At 50.2% G+C, this 24037-nt stretch overlaps 1 protein-coding gene across 3 annotated transcripts in view; it reads left to right on the top strand.

Annotated features, from left to right (window-relative positions):
• The window catches only part of SBK1 (SH3 domain binding kinase 1), a 48962-nt gene that overhangs the window by 4582 nt on the left and 20343 nt on the right, over positions 1–24037 (top strand). The window contains exon 1 of one of the 3 annotated variants that reach the window (XM_043523602.1): positions 9268–9399. The exons of the other annotated variants lie outside the window; for them this stretch is intronic. Coding sequence (XP_043379537.1) covers positions 9362–9399 — 38 coding nt within the window. The 5' untranslated portion in view covers positions 9268–9361. Of the gene's footprint in view, positions 1–9267; positions 9400–24037 lie in introns of those variants that run through there. 3 annotated transcript variants of the gene reach the window in all.

Below are 24037 nucleotides of genomic sequence, written 5' to 3'. Positions count from 1 at the left end.
CATATAAAGAAGAGGTCAGCTACCATGATGCTTCACCACTGAAGGTGATGGGTGAATACCTATCATGGGGTTACTCTTCACGGGTGGTGAAAGTGAGACGTTGCCAGAGAAGATGGAAGAATTGGGGGCGGTAGGGTTGAAAGGAGACGAAATGATGGAACAGCTCAAATAATTAAGTTCCCATAAATCACCAGCACTGGAAGTCCCTCTTCAGAGCTTGCTAAAGAATGGAGTAACTGAGCTAGTAACAAAGATTTGTAATTTATCATTAAAAAGTGCTGAGAAGCCAGAGGACTGGAAGGCAGCCAATGCTGTGTCATCTCTGTAAAAAGGTGCCATGCTAAGGGTGTGCTTGGAAATAATAGGCCAGGGAAAACAGTAGAGAAAAGCTATGGAAGAGAGAATTGCAAAGCATTGAAACGAGAGTAATAGTTTAAGGATGACTTCTATAAGAATAAAGGTATCTGTCTCACCTGTTAGCACTGAATGATCAAACTAGTTGGTAGAGCAGAAATGGTGGAAATCAGTTATTTGCTCTTTCCAAAGGCTTCTGGGGAAGAGCCTCCTAAGATGCTATTCAAGATACCTGGTAACCATGGGGAGAATGGTGAAGTCCTGTCACTGATTAAAAGCTGACATGGGATGCGAAGAGATCTCATTGGGGGGAAACATTACATATGGAAGCCCTGAGGGTCTGCTCCAGGACCTCTGTCCAATACATTTATTAACCTAGAAAGGGGGCTGGGTACTGAAGTGGAAAAATTTGCTCCCAACACAGAGCGCATTACTGAGAGCTCACATACACCTGTGTAATTGCATTAACTACAAAGGAGTCACACCAGATTTACAGAAGTGTATGAACTGAATCAGGCCCTATATGATTTAACTTAGTGCAGAGGCATTATGAGGAGCTCCAGAAGAATCTGGAAAAATTAGGTGACATGAAATTCAGCCTAGAAAAATGCCAAAGTTGTGCCCATTGGAAGTGACATTGGACAGTGCCCTGCTATCACAGGCAACCTGTGATTGCTGTCAAGGGATCATTGAAACTACTCATCCACTCCTTGAGGATCTGAATTGGTTGTACTTCTACGGAGAATTATCTAGGCATCATTGTGGACAACACAATGAAGCTGCCTGCTCAGTGTGCAGCAGCCATGAAAATGGAGTGGATTAGGTGTTAGCATGACATAGGAAGGGGAAAGAGAATGATGCAGAAAATGTTATAACATCATTACCTTGAACATCACCACATTCAGATTTAGTTTTGTCTAGTGAGTGCCACATGCGTGCTCCTAGTTCTCCATCACATGAGAACAAAAGGCCACTGGAAATTAAAAGGCAGTGTACTTAAAATGGATGAAGAGAGCTGTTTTTTGAGGGGAAGTTGTGGAACTCCCTGCTACAGGATATCACTGAGGTCAACAGGCTAGCAAGATTAAGGAATGATTAGACCTTTATACGGGGTGAGGAGGATGGTCTTGGAATGAGACTCAGTCATTGGATAGCCAGTCAAGCAATCTGATTTCAGTTCCTGGCTCTGCCACATGCTTTTTGTGTGACCTTAGCCAAGTCACTTAATATTTTGGTGCCTCAATTTCCCATTTGTAAAATGGGCATAATACTTCCCTACCTCCCAGGGGTTTTTTGAGGATAAATCTTTTGAGCTGCTCAGATATGAGTGACAGGAGCCGTATACGCACCAAGGCAGGTAGAATAAGAATAGCATCAGTTGTGACACTCATTATGAGGACTCTCAATCTAAGTGCCTCATGACATCAGCTGGGGTCAGGAAGAAATGTTGCCCTATGGGATATTGCATCTGTAGATGCTCTCTGTGGGTAGTGATGGTTACACCTTCCTCTAAGTTACCTGATATTAGTGACATGGGGCTAGATGGACCATTTGGCTGCCCCAATGTGGCAATTCCTATGAAACAGCCCCTGTACAAATATTGAATTTCTGCTGAGATGCAGTCTAGTCATGTTATCTGTATAACATGACCTGTCCTGGTGAGTTACTCTGCTGCCCACTGTACTGCTCATGGCCAGCCAAACTGGCAGTTAGTATCCGTTGCATCTCACTGACTGGGCTTTCATGACACCATAATCATGAACTGAAGAGGTTTTTCCCCCTATGCTCCTAATCAGTTAATTAAATACAATATCCACTGAATGCCTATGTTTTTCAGGGGCTATACGGCAATATTTATGCTTATAGCTGTTTGCACTGCACACATTCTGATCTTTGAGGGTCTATTACGTGGCTGCTAATTTTTGCTTTTGGGATGAATCCTACGGTACAAAAGCCTGGTCAGAAATTGCTATGCTGATTCTGAGTTACCAGAGGAAGCAGCGTACAGAATGGTATTGGCAAATGACAGGTGGAGATCCCATAATCCATGAGAAGGAATTGAACCCAGATCTAGTGACCTAGCCTAGAACGCAAGGCATGTAGGTTAAATACTCTGCTCTGCCACAGACTTCCTGTGTGACCTTGGGGAGGACACTTAATCTTTCTGTGGCTCAGCTGCTATCTATAAAATGATGGCACTTCCCTCCTCACAGGGTTGCTGTGAGCATAAATACATTTAAAAATCGTGAGGTGCTCAGGTTCTATGGTAAGGGGCCAGATCTGTACAAGAGACAGTTGGCGTGGCTTACCCAGGGGTGGGTTAGAGCAGGATCTTTGAAATCAGGCTTGCTGGTGGCCTCAGAGAGACCATCACAGCAGGGAGTCAGTGAGAAACCAAGGGACAAATATCCTGCTGGTTTAAATTGGTGGAGCTCCATTAACTCCCACAAAATTGTGACAGATTACAGCAGTTGAAACTTTGTCCCAAAGAATCTGTCTGCATGGATGGGGTTGGAAGGTTGAGATCAACATGTCCACTGGATAAAGAGTTAGGGACAGAGAGGGCCAGTCTAGGGGTTTGGTGGCAGGACAAAGTGTGCTGAATCTATGTCTTAATTAATTCCCTCCAGGAATTGCTGTCATGTAATTTTTGAAGATTACCAGATTATTATTGTCTGTATTACAATATTGCCTCGAGGTCTGCACTGAGATTGGGGCCCTGTCATGTCGACTGCTGTACAAACAGGCTACGGCTACGCTTTCAGCAGCATGCAAACCCAGCCAGCACAGGTGTAAATAGCAGCGTGGAGGGTGAGGCATGGCTTAGGCAAGTTAAGCAGAGGCCCTGCCTGCCCGAAGCCAAAAAGATATACCCTACATGGCTCTCTGCATGCCCAAGCAATGCCTCCCATGTCTACACTACTATTTTTAGCTGCGTAGCGTCCCACTGCCTCAGCCTCTCCCTGCCATAGTGAAAGACTCCAGCAGTGGGGAAAGGCTCAGGCAGCTCCCCGCTGCTGGAGCCTTTCGCTGCTGCCGGAGCCTTTCGCTGCCATGTGTACCCAGAACCGTGAGTGTGGACTCAGCCTGCCTTTCACTGCAGAGCGTAGCTACATGTACCTGACATGCCACCACATGTAGGCAAGGCCTTACGGAGGGACAATTCTTGTCCCAATGAGCCTGCCATCTAAATAGACAAGACAAAGGGTAGGAGGGGGAAATAGAGACACAGAAGTGATGTGACTTGCCCAAGGGCCGGCAGCAGGTCAGCAGTTCCAATACTCTAGTCACAGACCACACTGCCTCCCTGATATATGCATATAGTCCCTTTCCTTCCCCCATTGTAATTTGTTTTGTTTTGTTTTGTTTTTTTTAACCAAGCAATCAACACTAAAGGTTATAGCTGCATCCGTGGAAAAAAGAGGAAGAAAGCAAAACACAAAGCATTATACAAAGAATAGATACCTTGATGTGACCTATAGTGAAGGTTGCTGCTGAGAAGGAAGGAAGGAGGGGATGTGGTTTAATAAATGGAGTGTCACAGCAGGACTTCTGGGTTCTATTCCTGGCTCTGCTTCTGTTTCAGCTTGTGACTTCTGTGAATGACTTTGCCTCTCTGGGCCTCAGTTTTCCCATCTGCAAAATTTAACTTAGCTGTTGTGAAATTGAATTAATTAATGTGTGTAATGAGCTGTCAGATGGAAGTTGCTAGGGAAGTGCAAAGTATAATTATTTATTTGTGTGGGGCAAGGGAAACCCATCTTTGTGGAGGGCTAAGTCAATTATCCATGTGCAAACCCACCTCGCTATTGACTGCCCCTTAAGACAGAAAAGAGCCCAAGAATATCCAGCAGTAAGAATATATATGTAACTAGTATTTACATGGAAAAAGTAATAGAGCTGGTTGGAAATTTTTTTTTTTTTGACCAAAAATGCATTTTCAGTTTGAAATTGAAGCATTTAGAAAACTGTATTAATTTCAGTGAAATTTTGTTTAGAAAACAAAACAAAGCATTTCAATAATGTCAAAACTCCTGTTCCATCCTTTTTTGGAACATGACTTTTTTTTTTTTTTTTTGGTTACAAAACAAAATCAGGTTTTTTGTTTTTTTTTTTTTATATAACAAGATGTTTAAAAGTTTTAAAAAGTCAAAATTGGAATGAAATGTGGTGGTCAACCTGAAATATTTTTTTTTTCAGAATTTTGTTTTGCAGGAAATTTTTAAATTTTTGGGGTGTGTTGTTTTGGAACCGAATATATATATATATAGTGGTCAGGACGGTCAGAGGGCGGGGAACAGGGGGGTTGAATGGGGTCAGAGGTCCTGAGGGAGCAGTCAGGAAGAAGGGGGGGTTGGATGGGTCGATGGGGGGCAGTCAGGAGCAGGGGTTCTGGGGGCGGTCAGGGAGAAGGGATGGTTGGATGGGGCAGAGGTCCCAGGGGGGCAGTCACGAATGAGAGGAGGGTTTGGATGGGGCGGGGGGACTGGGCGCAGTCAGGGGACAGGGAGGGGTGGATAGGGTAGCGGTCCTGGGGGGGGCTGTCAGGGAACAGGGCAGAGGTTGGATGGGGCAGGAGTCCCCGGGGGGCTGTCAGGGGGCAAGAAGCGGGGGGGGGTCGGATAGGGGGCAGGGGCCGGGCCACACTGGCTGTTTGGGGAGGCACATCCTCCCCTAACCGGCCCTCCATACAATTTCAGAAACCCGATGTGGCCCTCAGACAAAAAAGTTTGCCCACCCCTGTCGTAAGTGATGATTGCGCTTACAAAATGTTGCCGCAAACAAGCGTCAACTGTAATTGTATTTCCCACAAAATGGAAACCCAGTTTTCACCCAGCTTTAAAAATTAATCAACTGATTTGGATCAAACAAAGCTAAATTGAGGTAGGGGGATTGTAATTGGATTCAGCTTGACCTGAGTTCTAATCCCACTTGTGCCTCAGATCTACAGTGTAGCTTTGGGTAGGTCACTTTGCCTGGTCCCACTTCCATCATTTGTTTCTCTTGTCAGTTTAAACTGCAAGATCTTTGGATCAGGAACCCTCCCTTGTTATGTGTTTGTCTGGTGTCTAGTGCCGTGCAGCCCTGATCTCATCTCAGACCTCTAGGAGCTTCTGTAATACAAACATATATTGATTATGTGTATTGTGATGGCATCAAGGAGTTCTGGGCATGGCCTGCGACCCCATTGTGCTAGTTGCTGTACAAACACAGAACAGACAGTCCGTCCCTGTCCATATAACTGAATCTGTTTGGAGGTTTGACGAGGGTTATATTTTTTCCTTATTATTTCATTTGTGCAGTTCTTGGTTTCAGCCAAGACCGAAATCTGGAATCTAATCTAATCCGGTCTCTTTGTCTAATCTCTCTATGGTCTGACTTCACTGGTTCCAGTCCCGTTCCGTATAGACAGGCAGCCCCATAACTAAAACCAACATGCAGCCATTGGTATTGCTGGGCAGCTTTAAAGGAGTCCAAGAATGCTGTAGCTAATGGAGAATTACCCTTTCTCATCCCAGCGGCTGGTCCCTCTAGGTCAGGATTGAGGCACTGGCAGAGGCTGGTGTTGTGTGATGCGTGCCCTGCACGTGTTGAGAGAGACTCCACCAGACTCCAGGGTGTTGCTCTGGCAGCTTTCCTGAACACTCAGTTCACACAGACACCCAAATTAAATACTGATTTACACAGCCCTGCTACCCTACAGAACAAGGACTTATGCTCCAGGAGATGAGCAGTGTGATAAACTGCCCTCCGTCTTTCTCCTTTCAGCAGGAAGCGAAGGAAATGTGCAGACAGCTCCAGGTGGGGAAGCACAGCTGAGAAGCTGGAAGGGCTGCCTGCTTTGCCTGTTGTTATTTCTGTTACTACTGGGCTCTGAGCACTAGGAGCTGTCCAAACCCAGCATGAGAGACAGCCCGAAATAGACAAAACAGAGGAGCAAAGTGATTTGCTTTAGATCATGTAGCGGGTCAGGGATCAAACTGGGACTAAAACCCACATCTGCAGAGTCCTAATCTAGTGTTCAACCCCCTAGGCTAGGTTATGCACTCCCTTCCCTGTCCCAGTGGGGTCTGAAGATGTGCAGTAAATACCTTGTAGGTTCCCAGCTTTTGCTGGACTGGGTTCAGGTCAGTCACTACAAGCAGATGCCCTGCCCGTGAGTAATAAGCACCTCAGAGGTGCGGCAGCTCTAGGAGAGTGCATGAGGCTTGTATGCTCTTGTCTCAGTTTGCTAAGGGGGGTGGATCGCTCTACATAATCCCCTGCCTTTCAGATCCACCAGGTGGGACTGCAAACTGGCACCTCTGGGGGTCAGGCTAATGGAGGAAAGCTGCCATCCAAGCCATGGTCATGGAGCAGCCTGATGCACAGCTGGTTTCAAATGACAGGCAGTTGCTTTGTTTAGATTCCCTTCAGGGAGTGAAATTCACCCTGTGCAGAGGGCCAGCACGAGGCCTGGCCACTTGGAGGCTACCCAGACACTTCAGTAAGTACTGAATGGAGCTGCCCACCTCTGCCACTATTCCACTGCCCAGGCCCCAGAATGGTGCCATCATCTCCACTTGCATTTAAATACAAACCTATGGGGGACAATTTCAAAAGCGCCCCAGAGAGGTGGGGCACTGACTCATTGAAAGCCAATGAGAGTTAGGCATCAGGCTGTAATTTTCCACAGAACTCATCCCTGACAGTTGTCACTTACTGCTCACCTTCAGAGCTTTCCTGCAGGCAACTTTCTGTACCCCCTCCTACACCTCCTCTGTTCTCAGGCAGCTCTCCCCTGCCCCTCCTGATGCTCTCTTTGCCTGTCTGTCTCACTTCTGGATGCCCAGATGAGATCTCTTAAGCCCAATTGGGAGACAGATGATGAATCACAGGTGCACTGTCCCCCGCTGCCTCTTACAATGGGTTTGTGAACGCGGTTACAAGCATCCCTCTTCCCTAGCCCACAGGGTCATCTGCAAACATCACAAGAGCCAGCAGACCAGTTTAATGATGCTGAGGAACTCTGGAGTTCTGCTATGGGGTCTGGTCAATAGGGCTCCACCTACAGGTAGTGTAACCAGGGACACAGCTCGTTACACCAGAGTCCAGGACTATGAACTAGCTGGAGATGTTGGTGGTTATTCATAGAGCAGTAGGTGCACCAGGGTCCATTGATCTCAGGGACTCCTCACTCTCCCATGGCTGTGTTCGAACTAAGGTCCGTTTGTCATTCAGCTCCAGGGAGCGTTGTCTAAACACGGCTCGAGGCAGCAGCCCTGCTCATGGGAAGGCTACACAACACAGTGCCTAAAACACCAGCTGCTGCCCAGAGCTCTGTCCAGTAGGACTCCCACCACTGCAGCTCCACTAGTGATGGCAACAGAGGGAGGTGGGAGCAAAGGGGTGGTGGTGCAGATGGGGCCTCATTCCCCTCCCCTCCCCCCTGCTGCTACAGTTAGCGATGGCACTTCTGCCATCAGCTCCCCCAGCGGACACATGCCAAGGCCTTGGAGGGCCCTGGCGCTCTAGAACTTGCACCTGCTCATGGGCCATCAGAGCCCAAGTCTTCGGCAGTAGCTCTAGCATGGAGGCAGCAGCTGCTGGCAGCAGAAGGCTCAGAAGATGCTGGCGGGAGGCTGTGGGAGCAGAGGTTTGCCTGGGGCTGCGGGCCCCTGAAGCAGGCACAAGGATGAGGCACGAGAGAGTCCGTCTTTGGTCAGGCTGGCCCCTGATACAGCTGCTGCTATCCCGTGGGCCAATGGTCTCTAGCTGATGTTTCCCTGGCTTTGGGTAGGGTGAGAAGGGATAATGCTGCATGGTCTGGAGTCTCTTAGCTAGGCCTAGATAGACAGTGGACATGCTAGATCGCTTCATTGTGATCAGCGGGGAGCAATAGCCTACCTATAAAATAATTTCACCAGAGAGAAAGACTAGGCAGGAGGCCAAAGCATGGGACAAGGAACTGGGACCTCTGGGTTCTATTCCTTGCTCACTTCTATGCACTGCCTCACTGTGTGGCCTTGAGCCCATCACTTCTGCTCTCTGTACCTCAGTTTTCTCCATCTGTACTGGGGGATAATGCTCCCTCACAGAAGATGCAGTCAGGGACATTGCTAAAGTGCTTTGAGATCCTCATGCAGAACGTGTGTGAGAATCACAGAGTATTTCATTATTGTTATTGCTTTGGGGATGGGCACCTAATAAGCAGGTGTAACAGAGATAGACTAGGAGGTGAGAGTTCAGAGATGAAACCAAAACTCCACAAATGTTAAACACAACGGGTCTGATCCTAGTGTGACCCAACCTCTGTTGACTCAGTTGAGCTGCAGCAGTTCACACCAGCTAGGGCTCTGACCCAGTTTCTGCCCTCTCCCACGGCACACTGTCTGTAGCAGGTTTCCAAGACAGGTGTTTTTTCCTTTCATTCCCTTCCCCAGGGAGCTCTCACCCCTGACGCAACGTCTGGTTTAAGCAGCCAGGTTGCTGCCTTTTACCCAGTTTTCTGGCTGGATTGACTGAGGGCCAAAGAGCTCAGGCAATGCGGTGTTTGATTTATTTCCCCTGGCCCAAGATCACATGGCGAGGATCTGGGCAGTGCCACCCTCATACAGCCAAGCCTCACTGCGATGTTTCCATTAGCGTCTGCCTGCTTTGTTCATGTTCGATCCAGCTCTGAACCCATTGACTTCGACTCCATTTAATAATCAGGTTGTTTCCTGGCCTGTAATTTTTTGATTGGTGCTGTCTTGCCCCGCCCTCCCACCCCCTTAATTGACAAGCAGATGCTCCACCCTGCTGGTTTCCTGGGGGGAGCTTTTGTCACAGGGTCTCCAGGGCTCTCAACCAGCTGTTAACCAGTTGCCAATTACTTATTGGCAGAGCTGAAATACTGCTGCACCTAGGGGTAAAAACCTGTCGCCTCTGAACGCTGGGGTCATGGGGGTTTAATGCTTGTCTCTAACCCACTGGCTCATCCTTCACACCAGCACCTTCTGTGGGAGCCAAGCTGCTGTTCCCTGAAATGGAAAAGCCTATTAGGGAGTCCAGGCCATCTCTGTGGTAAGGGTAACTCTCAACCTGTGCCTCTGAGCCTGTGTGGGGTAGGTGCCCTCACTGCCCAGGAGCAGGCTCCTAAATTCTGTTAACTATCCCAACAGCCCTCCTCGCAGCCCTCTTTCCGAGGGCACCGGGAGCGGGGGAAGAGATGAATACAGTGCGCTGATAATAGTGCAGTGGGTGACAGAGGTGCACCTGGTGCTGGACAGAGGTAGGTCAGCCCCAGACAGATATCAAGTCTCAAGGCACAGATGAGCACAAACAGGGCAAGACAAGGCAGAGAGTGGCCTGTACAGGAGGTGGCAGGAGCCTTGATTTGTCCTTTGGCAGCCATAGGCATAGTTTTACTTCTGTATTTGGGGTGGGGGCAGCTACAGCCTGGCCAATGGGGCCGGGGGACGGAAATTCTGTGCCTGCCCAAGGCTTGCAGGGCTGGGCACGCTGTGGGTCCACTGCAGGCCTGTGGGGCCAGGCACCTGCCCCAGTGTTTGTTGCGGTCTCACACATGGATCTGTGTTTGTTGTTGTTGTCATTTTTCCACCACTGCGGCTTTGCGCCCTGGGTAGCCGCCCCACTCGCCCTGCCCTGGTTACGGCCCTATGCTTTCTCATCCTCCCTCACTCTGGGTTTGGAGAACAAAAGGCCTCATTTGTGTCTTAGTTCACTCTATTTGTTCATGAATACTTCACTGGAGACTTACAAAATGTGGAAGGTGGGCAAGGGGAGTGGAGTCACATGGGTGAGTTATTGTTCTTCCCACCATTCCTCATGTGAATCCCCCTTCTTAGCAGATTTAACAAGCACTAGTGGGCTGCTGACTAGAGGTTGCAGGGAGTGGACTTTTCTCAGAGCGGGGAGCCCTAGGGACAATTTTTAAAGGAGAGTTTGTATTTTCTGACACACAAGAAGACTGATTCAAGACCACAGAATGGCAGGGAGAGATGAAAGGGGTTTGTGGGGAAAGATTTGGTACTAACAAATGCAAAGCCAGGGCTTCTAGCTTTCCCATGCTGCTCATTTCCACTGCTACCACAGAGCTCTGAACCGCCTCAGTGAAAGCAGCCGGAGTCTCCCAAGTTTCATTTGCTGCTGTTTGGGAAAACTCTGAGCAGCAGCTGGGGCTGTGATGCTCCCTGCAAACCTGGCATGACACCACTGCCTCACGTTTATATTTAGAACACTCCTCGCAACTGTAAAGGCTAGAAACATTTTAAAATTAAACAGCAGACAGGCAGAAACCATGCCGCCCAAGCTACTGAATTAAAGCAAGCTGATTTGGATCCTGTATCTTTAATAATGCCTTTCCATGACTTCTTCATGTAACCAAACAGCGCACAGTTGCTGCAGGGAATGAGTGGTGAGTGATCTGGGAAGGGAAGTGTTTGTGAGAGGCCCTCTCTTAAGCAGTCTACAATATGGACATGTTTGAAAACGATTTAAAGGCCACCTGTAGTTGGCAAATTATTTTTTCCCCTGGGCCCTTGGAAGACAGTTTAAAAAAGAACCACTTTGTGTCCAGATCCCAATTCTAATGCTGTTACTTGCACTTAAATAGGACTTTTCATCAGGAGATATCACAGGTCTTGACAAGCTTCACATGTTATTCCCCTATTGCAGATGGGGTAACTGAGGCAGAGTTTCAGACAAAGTTTTAAAGAGTGATCAGCAAGGATCCTAGAAATCCATTTGCCACAGAAAAACATTAGCATTTTTATAGGGGGTTTGGTTAATGCGGAAAGTCGGATAATGGAGGCTCAGATAAATGAGGTTCTGCTGTATATCAATAAAACATTGTGTTCAACTGATACCTCTAGATATTGTGGCTAGGGAAACTAAAGTTCAGCGTTTCATTTGAATCATGAAAAAACGCAGATTTATATGTTGTTGGTTTTTTAATTGGAAAATTTTGGATTTTTTTTTCACGGAAAACTAGGATCCCTGGTGATCAGCCCCAGCGGGACACAGACTGGGAGAGACAGAGTGCACGTGTAGCTGCTCCCATAGCTTTGTGCCCTGGGCTGCTGCCTCACTTGTGCCACCCTGCAGTTGGGGTGGGGGGCAATGCCCCCATGGCTCTCCAGACTACGCTCACGTTGGCAGCCCCAGCTCAGTAACCAGCAGGGTTATGGAATAACCCCATAAAACGTACCTTTTGCAGAGCCTCTCGACAATTTTAAGGAGAAATCTGGCTATGGAGCAAATAAAACTCCACTTCTTTGGGGGTGAATTTGGCTTCCACTCCAGGCAAACAGAAATGCAGGCTGTGATGTCTTCTACCAGCAGGATATGCCAGCTGGGTAGCAGAACTGGGCTCCTCTGACTGCTAACTAGGGCTATAACTGGGTAAGAGAACATAAGAACGGCCATACTGGGTCAGACCAAAAGTCCATCTAGCCCAATATCCTGTCTTCCAATAGTGGCCAGTACCAGGTGCCCCAGAGGGAATGAACAGAACATGTACTCCTGAAGTGATCCATCCCCTGTTGCCCATTCCCAGCTTCTGGCAAAAGTTTTTCAACTGAAACTTTTTGCTTTGGTGAAAAATGCAGATTTGGCCCCACTGACAAGGTTTGCAAATTCATGGCAGCTTTGTCAAATGGTTGCAGTTGAGGAAAAACCCAACAAAACAAAATTTGAAAAAAAAAAATCAAAACATTTTGTGACATTTTTGGAACAAGCCTTTGATTTTTTTTTATTTAGAAATTTCCTTTAATGCTTTTTAATTTTTTTGTAAAACATTAATCAAAACGGATATAAAATGTTTTGTTTGACCTGAAAAGATTTTTTTTATTGTTTGAGTCAACACATTTTTTTTCTTTAATTTCATTTTGGGGATGACCCCAAAGGAATTTTTTTTTTTTTGATTCTTTGGAATTGCCAGTGACCTAGAAAATCTGTTATTCGCTTAGCTGTGATCTGCAGCCCTGTGGGCTCACCAGCCTGAGATCAGCAACTCCCGCTCCCACTGAGCCTGGAGTTTGGCTGGTGTGGCTGGTGGTGACCTGAGCAGGCCAAGTTGCAGGGTGGGTATGCAGGAATGTTGGTGCAGGAGGCCCAGCATGGAGCCAGGGACAGGGAAAGCCCAAAGTCCCACCAGTTTGTCTTGTATCAATCTTGACCACTGTGTGCGGGTTGGGACCAGGGGTGTCACTCATTTGATTGACTTGTATGTAGCCTTTCTCTGGGAGCGCTCAGAGAAGTCACAAACTTGCCCCAGGCCCCTGCAGTTGGGGGTTGCTCTGATACCCATGTGCCCATCCCTCGTTACCCAGCTATGTTCCGTTCCATCTCAAACAGGCCTACTGCGGTCTGTCTCTGTGCACATGCCTGGCTGTGACACTAAAATAGGGAGAACACTCTGTCAGCTAGCAGTGGGCAGGTCTATCTATGGGGGACAACGGGTGGGTGGGTCTTAACTTTCTATGCTGCACTGGGGAGGCTGCTGCCAGGCTGCCATGGGGTAAAATCGGGCACTACCAGAGGGAGCTGGATAACAGGGACAAAGCCAAAGCAGCATTGGGAAATGTGACTCTTGGGGAGAGAAGAGACGGCTGCTGATGGGAGACAGTCACTATCTATAAATACATACAGCAGCCATGGAGTGAGGAAGAAGTGGGTGGATTATCCTCCCTAGTCAATGAGATAAATGATTCCTATGCTTAAACAAAGAACAATTTCAGTCTGACTAGTTGGAAGCACCAATCAAGCCATTGAGCCCACAGAAGGAGCTGCCACATGGGGATTATAGGATCACCATTGCTGGAGAGCTTGAAGGGGGCCGAGCCAGTGGGTTAGCCCCAGGCTTCAGAGCTGGGCTTTAAGGGTGACATACGGCATTTGTCACTAGCGTTCTGTGTATGTTGCTAGTTGCCCACTCTCTGCTGAGCTGGGATAGTGTGATAGGGGCGTGTACCCTGCGCTGTGAGAGACTTTGCTTTTGGTGAATGGTTCCCCTGAATCTAAAAGAAACCCCTTCAGGCTGAAAGGGGAGGGTTGATCTTTGCGTGTGGAGCAAAACTCAGGAGGAGGGATCGTTTTGTGGTTAAGGAACTGGACAGGCACTCATAGGTGGGTTCAGTTTCTGGCTCTGCTGCACATTCTCTGTGCTCCCTTGCAAGCCACTTACTCTCCACCGCTCTTGGTTCCCCCTCGGTAAAGCGGGGCTACACTACCTATTTCCATTGAGAGCTCTTTGGGGCAGGCAGCATCTAGCACTATACGAGTGGTCACACCCCTCAGGGGTGACTTTCACCAAGACTCCAGGAAGAGTTTCCAAAGCAGAAGCTGTCCGGCTCTCAGCAGGCGCAAGCGCTCAGTCCTGCCTCTTTTTGAGTCTGCTCCTGTGTTTCTTGCATCCCAGTGAATGTGTCAATGGCTCGTTCATTTCGCCAGCTAAAACTGTGGCACTGGCTGCAGCTGGTGAACAGTTCCCTCCATGTGTGTAGAACTCATTGGACCAGGGCCGTGCTTTTCAGGTGCAGTCTGTGATGTTGAGGGGCCTTATTTCCTGGGACCTGCAGCATCGCTTCCCTCTTCGTTGGCAGTATGGTCTGGCAGCTAGTGCACTGGGCTTGGACTCTGGAGACTGAGTCCTGTTCTCAGTTCTGCCATCAGATGTGGATTGGGGCAAGTCACTTCACCTCCTGGGCCTCATCTGTAAAACAGGGACAATGATTCTTCTATCCTTGGTAAAGCACTTTGAAGTCTGCTGATGACAAATGATGAGCCTGGGGCACTAGCATTACATCCGAGGACTGCTCGAAATATCCCATGTGCCCGGAGTCGGCCTGAGGCTGGTCGGTGCAGTATCGATTCTGTCCCAGAATCCAGGCTCTTGGGCTTTCTTGGCAAGTTAGCCCTGGTTCCGTTTCCCCCATGTGCACCTCTGGTAGGTGATGTAGAAGATCGCAGATGCCTCTAGCCACAGTGGAAAGCTGAGCCTGGACTAGTGGCATGCAGCTTTCCTACCAGGAGGCATTGCAAGGGGGTGGGAGTGCTGCCAGTACCCATTACATCCCACAGTAGGTGCTGCAGGCAATGGTGCAGAAGCAGCATAGCTTCTCCCAGCAGCTAGTGCTGCGGTAGTGCTGGCCCCGCTTGCGATCTCAGGGAGAGGGTACAACAGTGAGGATTCAGGGAACAGAAGGAACGGACGGAGCTTGTGCTATTTTTACCAAAGGACACGGGGACCGTAGACAGGTGTAGAGTTGCAGGCAGCCGCCGGGGCTGACGTATCCAGAGCAGGGAGATGGATGGGGCTCGGTTGCTCTTCTCACCTTGCTTTTTGGAAAGTCATTAATTGTGGTGCGGCACCAGCACAGCCCCCTCCTCGCTCTCCTCCCCCAGCAGGAGATTCAGAAGGGGTATTTGGATAGGGCCAGATGACTGGGTCCTGAGCCGACCCAAGTTAACACAAACTGTTTTTCAACGAAAAACTCAGATTGGTGACACTGAAACAGTTTGTGGCTTTGTGTTGCTTTCGGCAAGCCTGTTTGTTCAACCCCCCCGCCCCCCCCCCCCCAAAAAAAATTCTGACGAAATAGAACCTTTCAGTTTGACTTTTTGTTTTGAGATTTCCTTTTAATTTTATTTTTTTTAAAAATGGCTCAAGAATAAAAAAAAATGTTTTTGAGCCAAGACAATTCCCCCCCACCCCTGAATTTTTGATTTGCCAAAATTAAAAAAGAAAATAAATTGTTTTCAGTTTGACCTCAAATGAATTTTTCTTCCATTTTCCAGAATTGCCAACAAATGACAAAGTCCATTATTTGCCCAGCTCTGCTCAGGACTCCTGTGTTCTGTGCCTAGCTCTGCCACTCACTCACAGCGCGACCTTGCGCAAATAATTTCACTTCTGCGACTCAGGAGGTCTCCCTGTCTCTAAAACAGGGATAGCGCTCCATACCCCATCGGAGGTTTGGGAGGGATTGTTAACGGTTGGCCCGAGGAAGCATGGGTCTAAGGCAATGCACAGTATTCTAGCAGCCAGGAGTACCCATAGAGTCTGGTTTTCTCTGTGGATTGAGGCTTTATCCTCTGCAGGGCATTTGACACAGTGTTGCTAGTGTCTAAGAACTTGCCAGGAATTTCACAACAGTAAATTGTTGGTCACTTACTCTATTACTTTAATTATTTTTCCCTCTAAACCACTATTCCTCAGATCATTCAAGTGTGAGACTTCAGCTGGGGTTGAGTAAAACCAGGGAAAGCACATTCCTTTGCACATTAATAACTCAAAACCGGCAGAGCTTCCAAACTGCCCTCCAAAACCCACCCGTGGGCCCCCCGCCTGCAGTCAGGTCCGTGCAGGCGGATTCCTGCCTCACCTGCAAGTATGTTCAGGCACCCGGGTTAAGCAGTGCAGCTCTGATTGCAGGATTGGGGCCTCAAGCTGCAGCCAAGCTCCGTGCAGTGCTGCAGCACCCGAGGCAGCCTGTGGAGAATGTGACCAATAAGGACCCACAATCAGTGGCAGAGCTAATAGCGGGGGAGGGGCGGCAGCAGCACCGCACGCTCCAGTGGCCTTTAGGTGCATGTGTGGCACCTTTTCAATCCAACAGGTATAATTGAAAATGGCACCACCAGTGACCCGTTGCCCTCCTGCCTGCACCCCTGCTCAAAACCTGGCTCTGCTGCCGCCCACAACGTTGGCCGTCCTCTGACTTGAGGGATGGTTGTGCAGAGCCTGGTTCGCCAGAGTGTTTCAGGGACCAGTCCTGGGAGCAAAGGCCTGCAGGCCCTGGTTGAACCATTGCAGAGCAGCGTCAGTGTTTACACTGGATCCAGAGGCAAAGATCTAATAGAAGTGTGTTTCTCTCCCTTTGGGGGAGGAAGGGGGGGGGTCAGTTCTGGGCTGCACCTGCATGAGTCAGTCCAGCAGGCATGGTGCAAAGTCATCTGGGACAAATATTGGGGATTGGCCCTGCTTTGAGAAGGGGTTTGGACTAGATGATCTCTTGAGTTCCCTTCCAACCTTGATATTCTATGAACCTCTCCACAGACGAAATACCATCGGGGACACAGAGACAATCCGGAAGCCACCCCCTGTGTCGCTTGTCCATACTATTTCCTCTTTGCCTTTTCACTGACCTGACAGAGCAAAGCAATGACATGCAGGAGACTGGTGTTTTACAACAGAAAATCACTATTATTCACCCGATGGTAGTGTACTAATTGAGATCAGAGCCCCATCGTGCCAGGTGTAGTATAGATACCTAGCGAGAGCCAGGCCTTGCCCCAAGGAGCTTACAATCTAAACAGACAAGACAGACAAAAGAAGGATTGTTACCTCTGTTTTACAGATGGGGAAACCGAGGCACAGAGTGAGATTAGGGGGCTTTGCCAGGATCACACAGAAAGTCAGTGGCAGAGCCAGGAGCTGAATACAGATATGGATCAACCCAATCTTCTCAGAAGGAAAGAAAATTGTGAAGAGAGGAGGCTGGTGGGAGAGAAAAAGAAACAAAAGGAATGCCTGTGAATTCTTTGCTCTCCCCTCAGTTTTCTGTTCCAGCATGACTCTGAGTCTTTGCTGAGAGATAAGACAGTTCAAACACAGCTAAAGCAGCCAGCCAATTTATGTTCATTAGTGCTGGGCAGTCCAAAGAGCAAGCATCAACAGTATTTCTGCATTAAGGTTCCTTCTTGTCAGATCTGAACTTCAGTGTGTTTAGATCATTGGTGTTTATCACCTTGGAGCAGTATATACCCTCTTCCCCTGGCCTCAAGGCCCTGGCACGGCAGTTGCTATCTTTCCACCCCGGTGGAGACTGGGCGCAGCTGTATAGTGAACATGCAACGTAATGGCTGCCCCTTGGCCAGCATGCTGGGGGTTGAACCAGGGATTGCCAAAGTTAAAAGGGCGAGTTGCTAAAGGTCTCCAGCTGGAGACTCAGATCCTCTGTAAGTCAGACACTGAGGGGGACTGTAACACACCCTGACCAGCGGGTGACACCAGCACCACTGCTTCATCTGGCATGCCCCCGCTCAATAAAACACGGCACTTCATCTGCGTCTCAGGATCATAGAATCATAGAATCTCAGGGTTGGAAGGGACCTCAGGAGGTCATCTAGTCCAATCCCCTGCTCAAAGCAGGACCAATCCCCAACTAAATCATCACAGCCAGGGCTTTGACAAGCCTGACCTTAAAAACCTCAAAGGAAGGAGATTCCACCATCTCCCTAGGTAACGCATTCCAGTGCTTCACCACCCTCCTAGTGAAAAAGTTTTTCCTAATATCCAGCCTAGACCTCCCCCACTGCAACTTGAGACCATTACTCCTTGTTCTGTCATCTGCCACCACTGAGAACAGTCTAGATCCATCCTCTATGGAACCGTCCTTCAGGTAGGATCTCAAAGCACGCCTCATGTCTCCACCTGGAGCTGGGAGCCAGTTCCCAGCTCCCCTTCAGCCCACCCGACTGGCTGTTCTGGAGCCATGGCCCTGGAGACTGGACTTCCAGGCCCCACAGCAGCCAATTAGGCAGGTTTCTGTCAAAACCTGGCTTGGTTTGCTAGGTGAGGCAAACGTGGCAGAGCTGGGATTAGGACTCTGAGTGCTCAATGCCCCGCCCAGGGTTTAACCACTAGAAGGGACCCCCTGTCTCTGCAGGCAAAGTGGTTATGGGCACTGTCACCTGGGCCATTCCTAGGGCCCAGCCTGAGTGGGACCCGCTCGGGGCCATGCAGAGTTTGGCTAGTTGGAGTCCATGCATGTCAGCGGCCTCACTCAGACTGTAGCATCCCTATAGCCGGCTAAGGAGGGACCCCAGCCTGAGCTGGCAGTGATGTGAGACTGTCCCGGCTTGGGGAGAGGGGATTGCACTGGTCCTGGGTCGGGGATGGGGAGATGGACTAAATGCCATGTTGTTATTGCAATAGATTGCCCAGTGTATGTGTGCACTGCTGCCCTCTCCTGGGTGGAATTAGCTGAGCAATGTGGCTTTACCACACGTGCGCTAACAACTAAGGGAGATTCGCCTTCCGCTTTTGCAGCAGGAGGCCCTGAGTTCTCACTTATGTCGCTGACACCGGCTGTGCAGAATAGGATGGGGTCAGCTATGAGGGAGTGAGAGACTGGTCCAGGGCCCTAGCCTAGGCCTCAGGAGACCTGGGTTCAATGCTCTGCTCTGACACAGACTTCCTATGTGACCGGCAAGTCACTTAGCCTCTTTCTGCCTGAGTTTCCCAGCTGTACAATGGGGATGACTTACCTGCCTCCTAGGGATGTGTGAGGGTAAATCCATTGAAGATTGAGAAGAGTCCAGTTACTATGATGTACAAGTATCTAGACTTGATCCAGGTGAGAAATGAAGAGGCAGGACAACGCAGCCCTTGCCTACAGAGATGAGGAGGGATGTGAGGTCCCCAAGGCCTGGGAGAAGTTTCAGTGCTGGGGCTGGTGGAAACGAGTGACCGGACTTGCTGAGAGCCCCCTCCCCCCAGCCCTTTCTGTTTCAGGTGCAGATGGGCTGCCATGCCAGGCAGAGCATTGTGAACGAGACCCACAGGCTGCATAACTAAATATGCTCCAGATGAGCGGGCTGGGGCTGCATCGAAAAGGTCCAGTTCCTAAGGGAAGCACTTTCCTTCTTGCACGAGGACCAGGCTTTAATATGTAGTGACAAGGAACTTGCAGCTGCTGAGACAAGTGGAGCTATTAACCCTGCCAGCTCCGGCAGCCACCAGTCCTCGGAGGGGAGCGTGGCCCAGCAGGCACCCTGGCATGCAAGCAGTCAGTGAGGCATGGCCAGGCTGCTTGGGGCCCCAGCAACACAATGGGTTTGTTGTGCGAGGTTGTGTCGTCCCCCCCCCCCCCCCCCACACACACACACAGAAGGGGAGAGGACAGGGTAGGAGACTGAAGCCCTTTGTTCCCCCCACGAGCCAGGTCAGCTGTCTTGCTCTCCATTGTCCTGTGGGGCAGATCCCCCTTCCCACTGAATCGCCAAAGGGCGCGACTCTGCAGGGCTTCTGCCATCACTGCAGCCCCTGGCCCCGCTCGGCACCCCGCCCACTGGGTGAGCTGAGGCGGGGAGACGTAGGGAGCCCCATGCTGCCTTGCTGAAAGCCAGTGACCTGGGGAACTGCTTGCCAGCGGCTAGCAGGTTAACCCTTTCCTGCTGGCCCTTCCCCCCTGGCAGGCTTCGTTGCCCTTAGCGATGGCAGGCCTAGTGGGGGGGTCTGCCACAGATGTGCTGGGGAGCGGGGCTCAGTCCCTCATTTCCTCTCTAGCTCTGTGTCCTGTTGGTAGAACAGGGATGCTCCCTTTGTCTAGTCTGGTTCGATGGCCAGCTCTGGGCACAGGCTGGCTCACTCTCCGCCTGTACAGCACCTTGCGCGAGGGGGCCCCGACCTCAGTCACAGCCCAAGCGATAAATAACGGTGATAAAGTTAGTGTAGATAACTGGACTCACTGCTGTAGCACCTCCTTGTGGCTGGGCACAGCATAGCAGCTTCATCTTCCTTAGGGCCCGCTGCGACAGGTGCTGAGGGCCTGCTGTGCTCCTCCTCTTCTTGCAGCTTGGCCCTCCGGCCAGGTGGTGTTTAAGCCCCATCCCTTCTGGCCGGGGTAACAGAGTCCAACCCAACAAGAAGCCTGATGTCCTTACATCAGGTTTTCTAGCCCTGACTCTGGGCCTCACACCCTTCTCCCAGGGTTTGGTCATTGTCATCCCTGTCTCTTGGGGGGATCTCCCAGCCCATTCCTCAGTGACTGGTGGGGGAGCCCAGGACCTTTCTCTCCTCTGGATTCCAGCCCAGGGACCCTGAAGCAAGCAGGAAAGATCTGCCCATATTCAGACCCATCCCTTGCTTTCTGCCCCCCTGAGCCTGGCAGGAGGTCTCTCCAGGGCCTCCATCAGCTCACCCGTCTTGCAGGGCTAGGACTCCCAGAGCTCTCCTGGAATCCCCCCCAACTAAATCCCAGTGGGACATTATGAATTCAGCCCCCTTCTCCCTCCTCAGCCTTGACCTTTCATCCCTCCCGTGGCCCACAGCTGACTGCTTCCAGGCCCTTTTCCATCTTCCCATCCCAGATAATTCCTCCCTCTTCTGTAGCTCCCCATAACTTCCTCTCTTTATGCTCACCCCCAGCTGGGATTCATCAGCCATCGGGGCTGACCCAGCCTCTGGGGCTGGCCAAGTAGCTTCACTGAGCTCCTATTCGTGCTGGTGTGGGCTGGACACCCCGCAGTGTCCACGATGCACAGCAATACAATGGGGCCTTCTCACCAGACGTGCCTACGACCACAGCCTGGAGGCACCTGAGGTGCTAGGGTGGCAGTAGACAGTCTAGGGCCTGGCTCAGCCCTCTCTGGGGTGGTCAGTGGTCAGCTGGGTGGGAGCATCCTTAGCAGTGCAGGGGTTAATCAGGAGCGAGCTGAGGGCTCAGCCAATGGAGTGTCCTTTCAATGTTACATGTGCCCTGCACTCCAGGTCACTGTCACCAACAGGAGGAGATGCAGTGAGCTGCTTCTCCTCATGGGGGCCTTTGCAATGTGGCACTGAATGAGCTGGTGCCACTCCCTCCCCTCAGCTTGTAACCTTTCTCTAGGAGCTCCCTTCCAAGGGCCTCAAAGCACTTTGCAAACAATGAATCCTGCTCCCCTCTGGAGGTAGGTCAGTGTCAATTATCCCCATCACACAGATGGGTAAACTGACGTCCAGAGAATTAAGTGACTTGCCCAAGGTCACCCAGCCAGCCAGCAGCAGAGATGGGAGCAGAACCCAGGTCTCCTGGCTCCCAGTCTCCTGCTGTAACTACTAGGTGGCGCTTCCTCTCTTCTTTGCCATGCGACCACTGCTGTTTCCACCATGTGTCCGGGGCAGTAAGAGCCATGTCCTGTGGATGAAGGGAAGCTTTACTGCACCCAGTCCTGGTGTTTCTCGCTGCAGTGTCTCAAAGAGGGCCTGGGTTAGCTGTTAGCAGGATGGTTAGTTTGGGATTTTTAAAAGTGACTAAAGTCCTTCCGGATCACCATCCAGCGACCCTCAGTTCTAAAGCTCTGGCTCTGTTAAGCCCATTATTAGCATTAGACCTAACTTTTGGAACTCCCTGCTGCAGGATAGCTCTTAGAACCACTGCTGGGCTGACATTAAGGGCTCATATGTTGCAGGGTGTATTTGGCTGAGTTTTTGTATTTTTCTTGAAAAACGAAGATTTAGAGAATGTAAAATAGGGCTCTGTAGTGGTGGGAAAACAACTCTGTATGAGTGTGACATCCCTGGGATGGGATGGAGCATGAGACATTTCAGGAAGATCAGTTTCATTCCGAGGAAGCTATCTGCAGCCCTATCTCTAGCAGTAAAGGAGAGCATCTTGGATTCATAGATTCCAAGGCCAGAAGGGACCACTATGATCTTCTAATCTGACCTGGGAAAAACAGGCCAGAGAACTACCCCCAAATAATTCCTAGAGCAGATCTTTCAGACAAAGAGCCAGGCTGTATGGTTACCCTAGCTAGAATGCCCCTGACAAGGGCTCCCAGCCATGTCTGTGGGCACGAGCTGATCACCGGATGGGACCCAGCGGAAGTATTCCCCTGGGGTGGAGCATTGCACACTTATGTGCATTATGAGTGTTTAGTGTCTTCCTCTGAACTGTCTGGCACTGGCTTCTGTTGAAGACAGGCTGGGCACAGATGGACCATTGGTCTGTACCAGGGTGGTGATTCCTGCAGAGATGGAAACATCCTATTAGATCAGAGCCTCTCCTGCCAATGCAGGATTTTTCCCTACGTGGTATAATTGCTAATGCTTCACCCAGTCTAGTCTGACCTGGACCAAGCCATGGGGTCTCCACGTGTTCCCTTGAAAAGCTTCATAGATCTCAGTTGGGATAGATTCCTGATCTTCAGCCTAAATGTCCCACTGCTTCTCCCTATACGCCTTTGCTCTACTCTCCCCTTCTTGATGTTTGCACCCTCTATTTGTCCCCCTGCTTAGCCATGCGATCCGTGCTTAACTCTCATCAGGCCCTCTAGAACCCGCATGGTTTGTATTGTTGTTCATCAGTTTATCGAGTCTTTCTGATAACCCAGAACCAAACCCAGGATTTCAGGTGAGGTTGCGCCAGGTCCCATTGAGATGGACGGCTATCTACTTGTCCTGGGTGTGCAACCCTAAAATTGCATTGATTGGACACTCCTTTTGCCATAACACTCTTGCCTAAATTGCTGTCTGGTATTGCCCCTAGTTCTCTTTCACTGGTCCCGGCTTCCTCCCTCCCATCCAGGATCTTCGACTTTGCACAGTTTTAGAATATTCGCTGCATTTTTACAAGTGGGATCGCCTGCCCATGACCTTGATCCCAGGATGGGATCCATGTGGACAGACCCTTGTGTCAGAATGGATTGACTGCGGGATCGGGCCCATGTCAGTAATCTCTCTGGGTCGCTGTGTATTATCGGCCCTCACTTATGGTCACAGCAACTCCCAGTTCAGTATCAGCTGCAGCTCATCCCTAGAGAGGAAGGATAGGCCAGTGGTAAGGGCAGAAGCCTAAAATGACTCTGAAGACCTAGGTTCAATTCCCTGCACTGCTAAAAGCTTTCTCTGTGACCTTGGGCAAGTCACTTAGCTGCTCCATGCCTCAGTTTCCCCCTCTGTACAATGGGGACAAGAGGCTTGCCTCACAGGAGTGTTGTGAGGGTAAATACGTTAAGGACTGGGAAGAGCTTAGATGTAGTGAGTGCCATGGAAGTGCCTGAGGTATGTAGATTACTGTGTGGTGTCAGAGTGTGGTTAGCTGCCAGAGTGCCCCCTTGTGGCTGGGCATTGCAAGGCAGTCCGACAGCCTGGTGAGTCATTTCTTCTTGTGGCTCGGCCCTCTAGGCAGGTCACATATAGCCCCATGCCTTCTGGGGTAAATCAAGAGTCCAACAAATAATAGACCATCGACCTCTCCTTGGGACATCATCCCGACTCCAGACTCACTCGTCTTTACCCCTGGTATCAGGGAGGTGCAAGGGTTGTTACCCTGGTGCCTCACACCCCCCTCAATGGCCTTTCCTGTCCTCTGGCGTCCAGTCCAGGGATCCTTTAATAAGCAGCCAAGGCCTATCTGTGCAGACCCGCACTGCCTCCCAGGACCACTTCCTGCCTCCACCTTTTGCACAGGCTTCGGGTGTATTGGCAGCTCTCTCTCTCCTCAGGCTCACTGCAGAGCTTCAGAGCACTTTCCGCCACCCAGTGGTTCTGCTTCAGGAGAGTTTTCTCTGCTCCCCTGGCAGGTCGGTCCCTGACCCAGCAGGAGTCTTCCTGCTCTCTGCAGGCCCCTTCACCGGCACAGAGAACCCAGGGCCAGCTGCCTTCCCTCCAGCCTGTCTGTCTACACTGCAATTTTATAGCCCCACGAACCCAAGTCAGCTCTCCTGGGCCAGCCATGGGTGGTCTGTTGCAGTGTAGATGCGCACCCTTAGCTTCCTGCTTTAGCTCGGCTTCTCTCGCTGAGCTACAGCCAGTATCTGCTCTTCTCCCTCCCCCCCGCCCTCCCGGACTGACTGTCCACAGGCTCTTGTTAACTCCTTCTTGCCCAGTGTGGGCTTTGTCCACCCCATAACATGTGGTTTATCCCTGGGGCACGGCAGCAGACACCTCCCCGCTATCTGTGGTTTTGCTGTTTGTTACCCTTGGCTCTTT

Source organism: Chelonia mydas, chromosome 10 (genome assembly GCF_015237465.2).
Source record: "Chelonia mydas isolate rCheMyd1 chromosome 10, rCheMyd1.pri.v2, whole genome shotgun sequence".
Lineage (NCBI taxonomy): Eukaryota > Metazoa > Chordata > Testudines > Cheloniidae > Chelonia > Chelonia mydas.
This window is presented reverse-complemented; position numbering and strand designations above follow the sequence as displayed.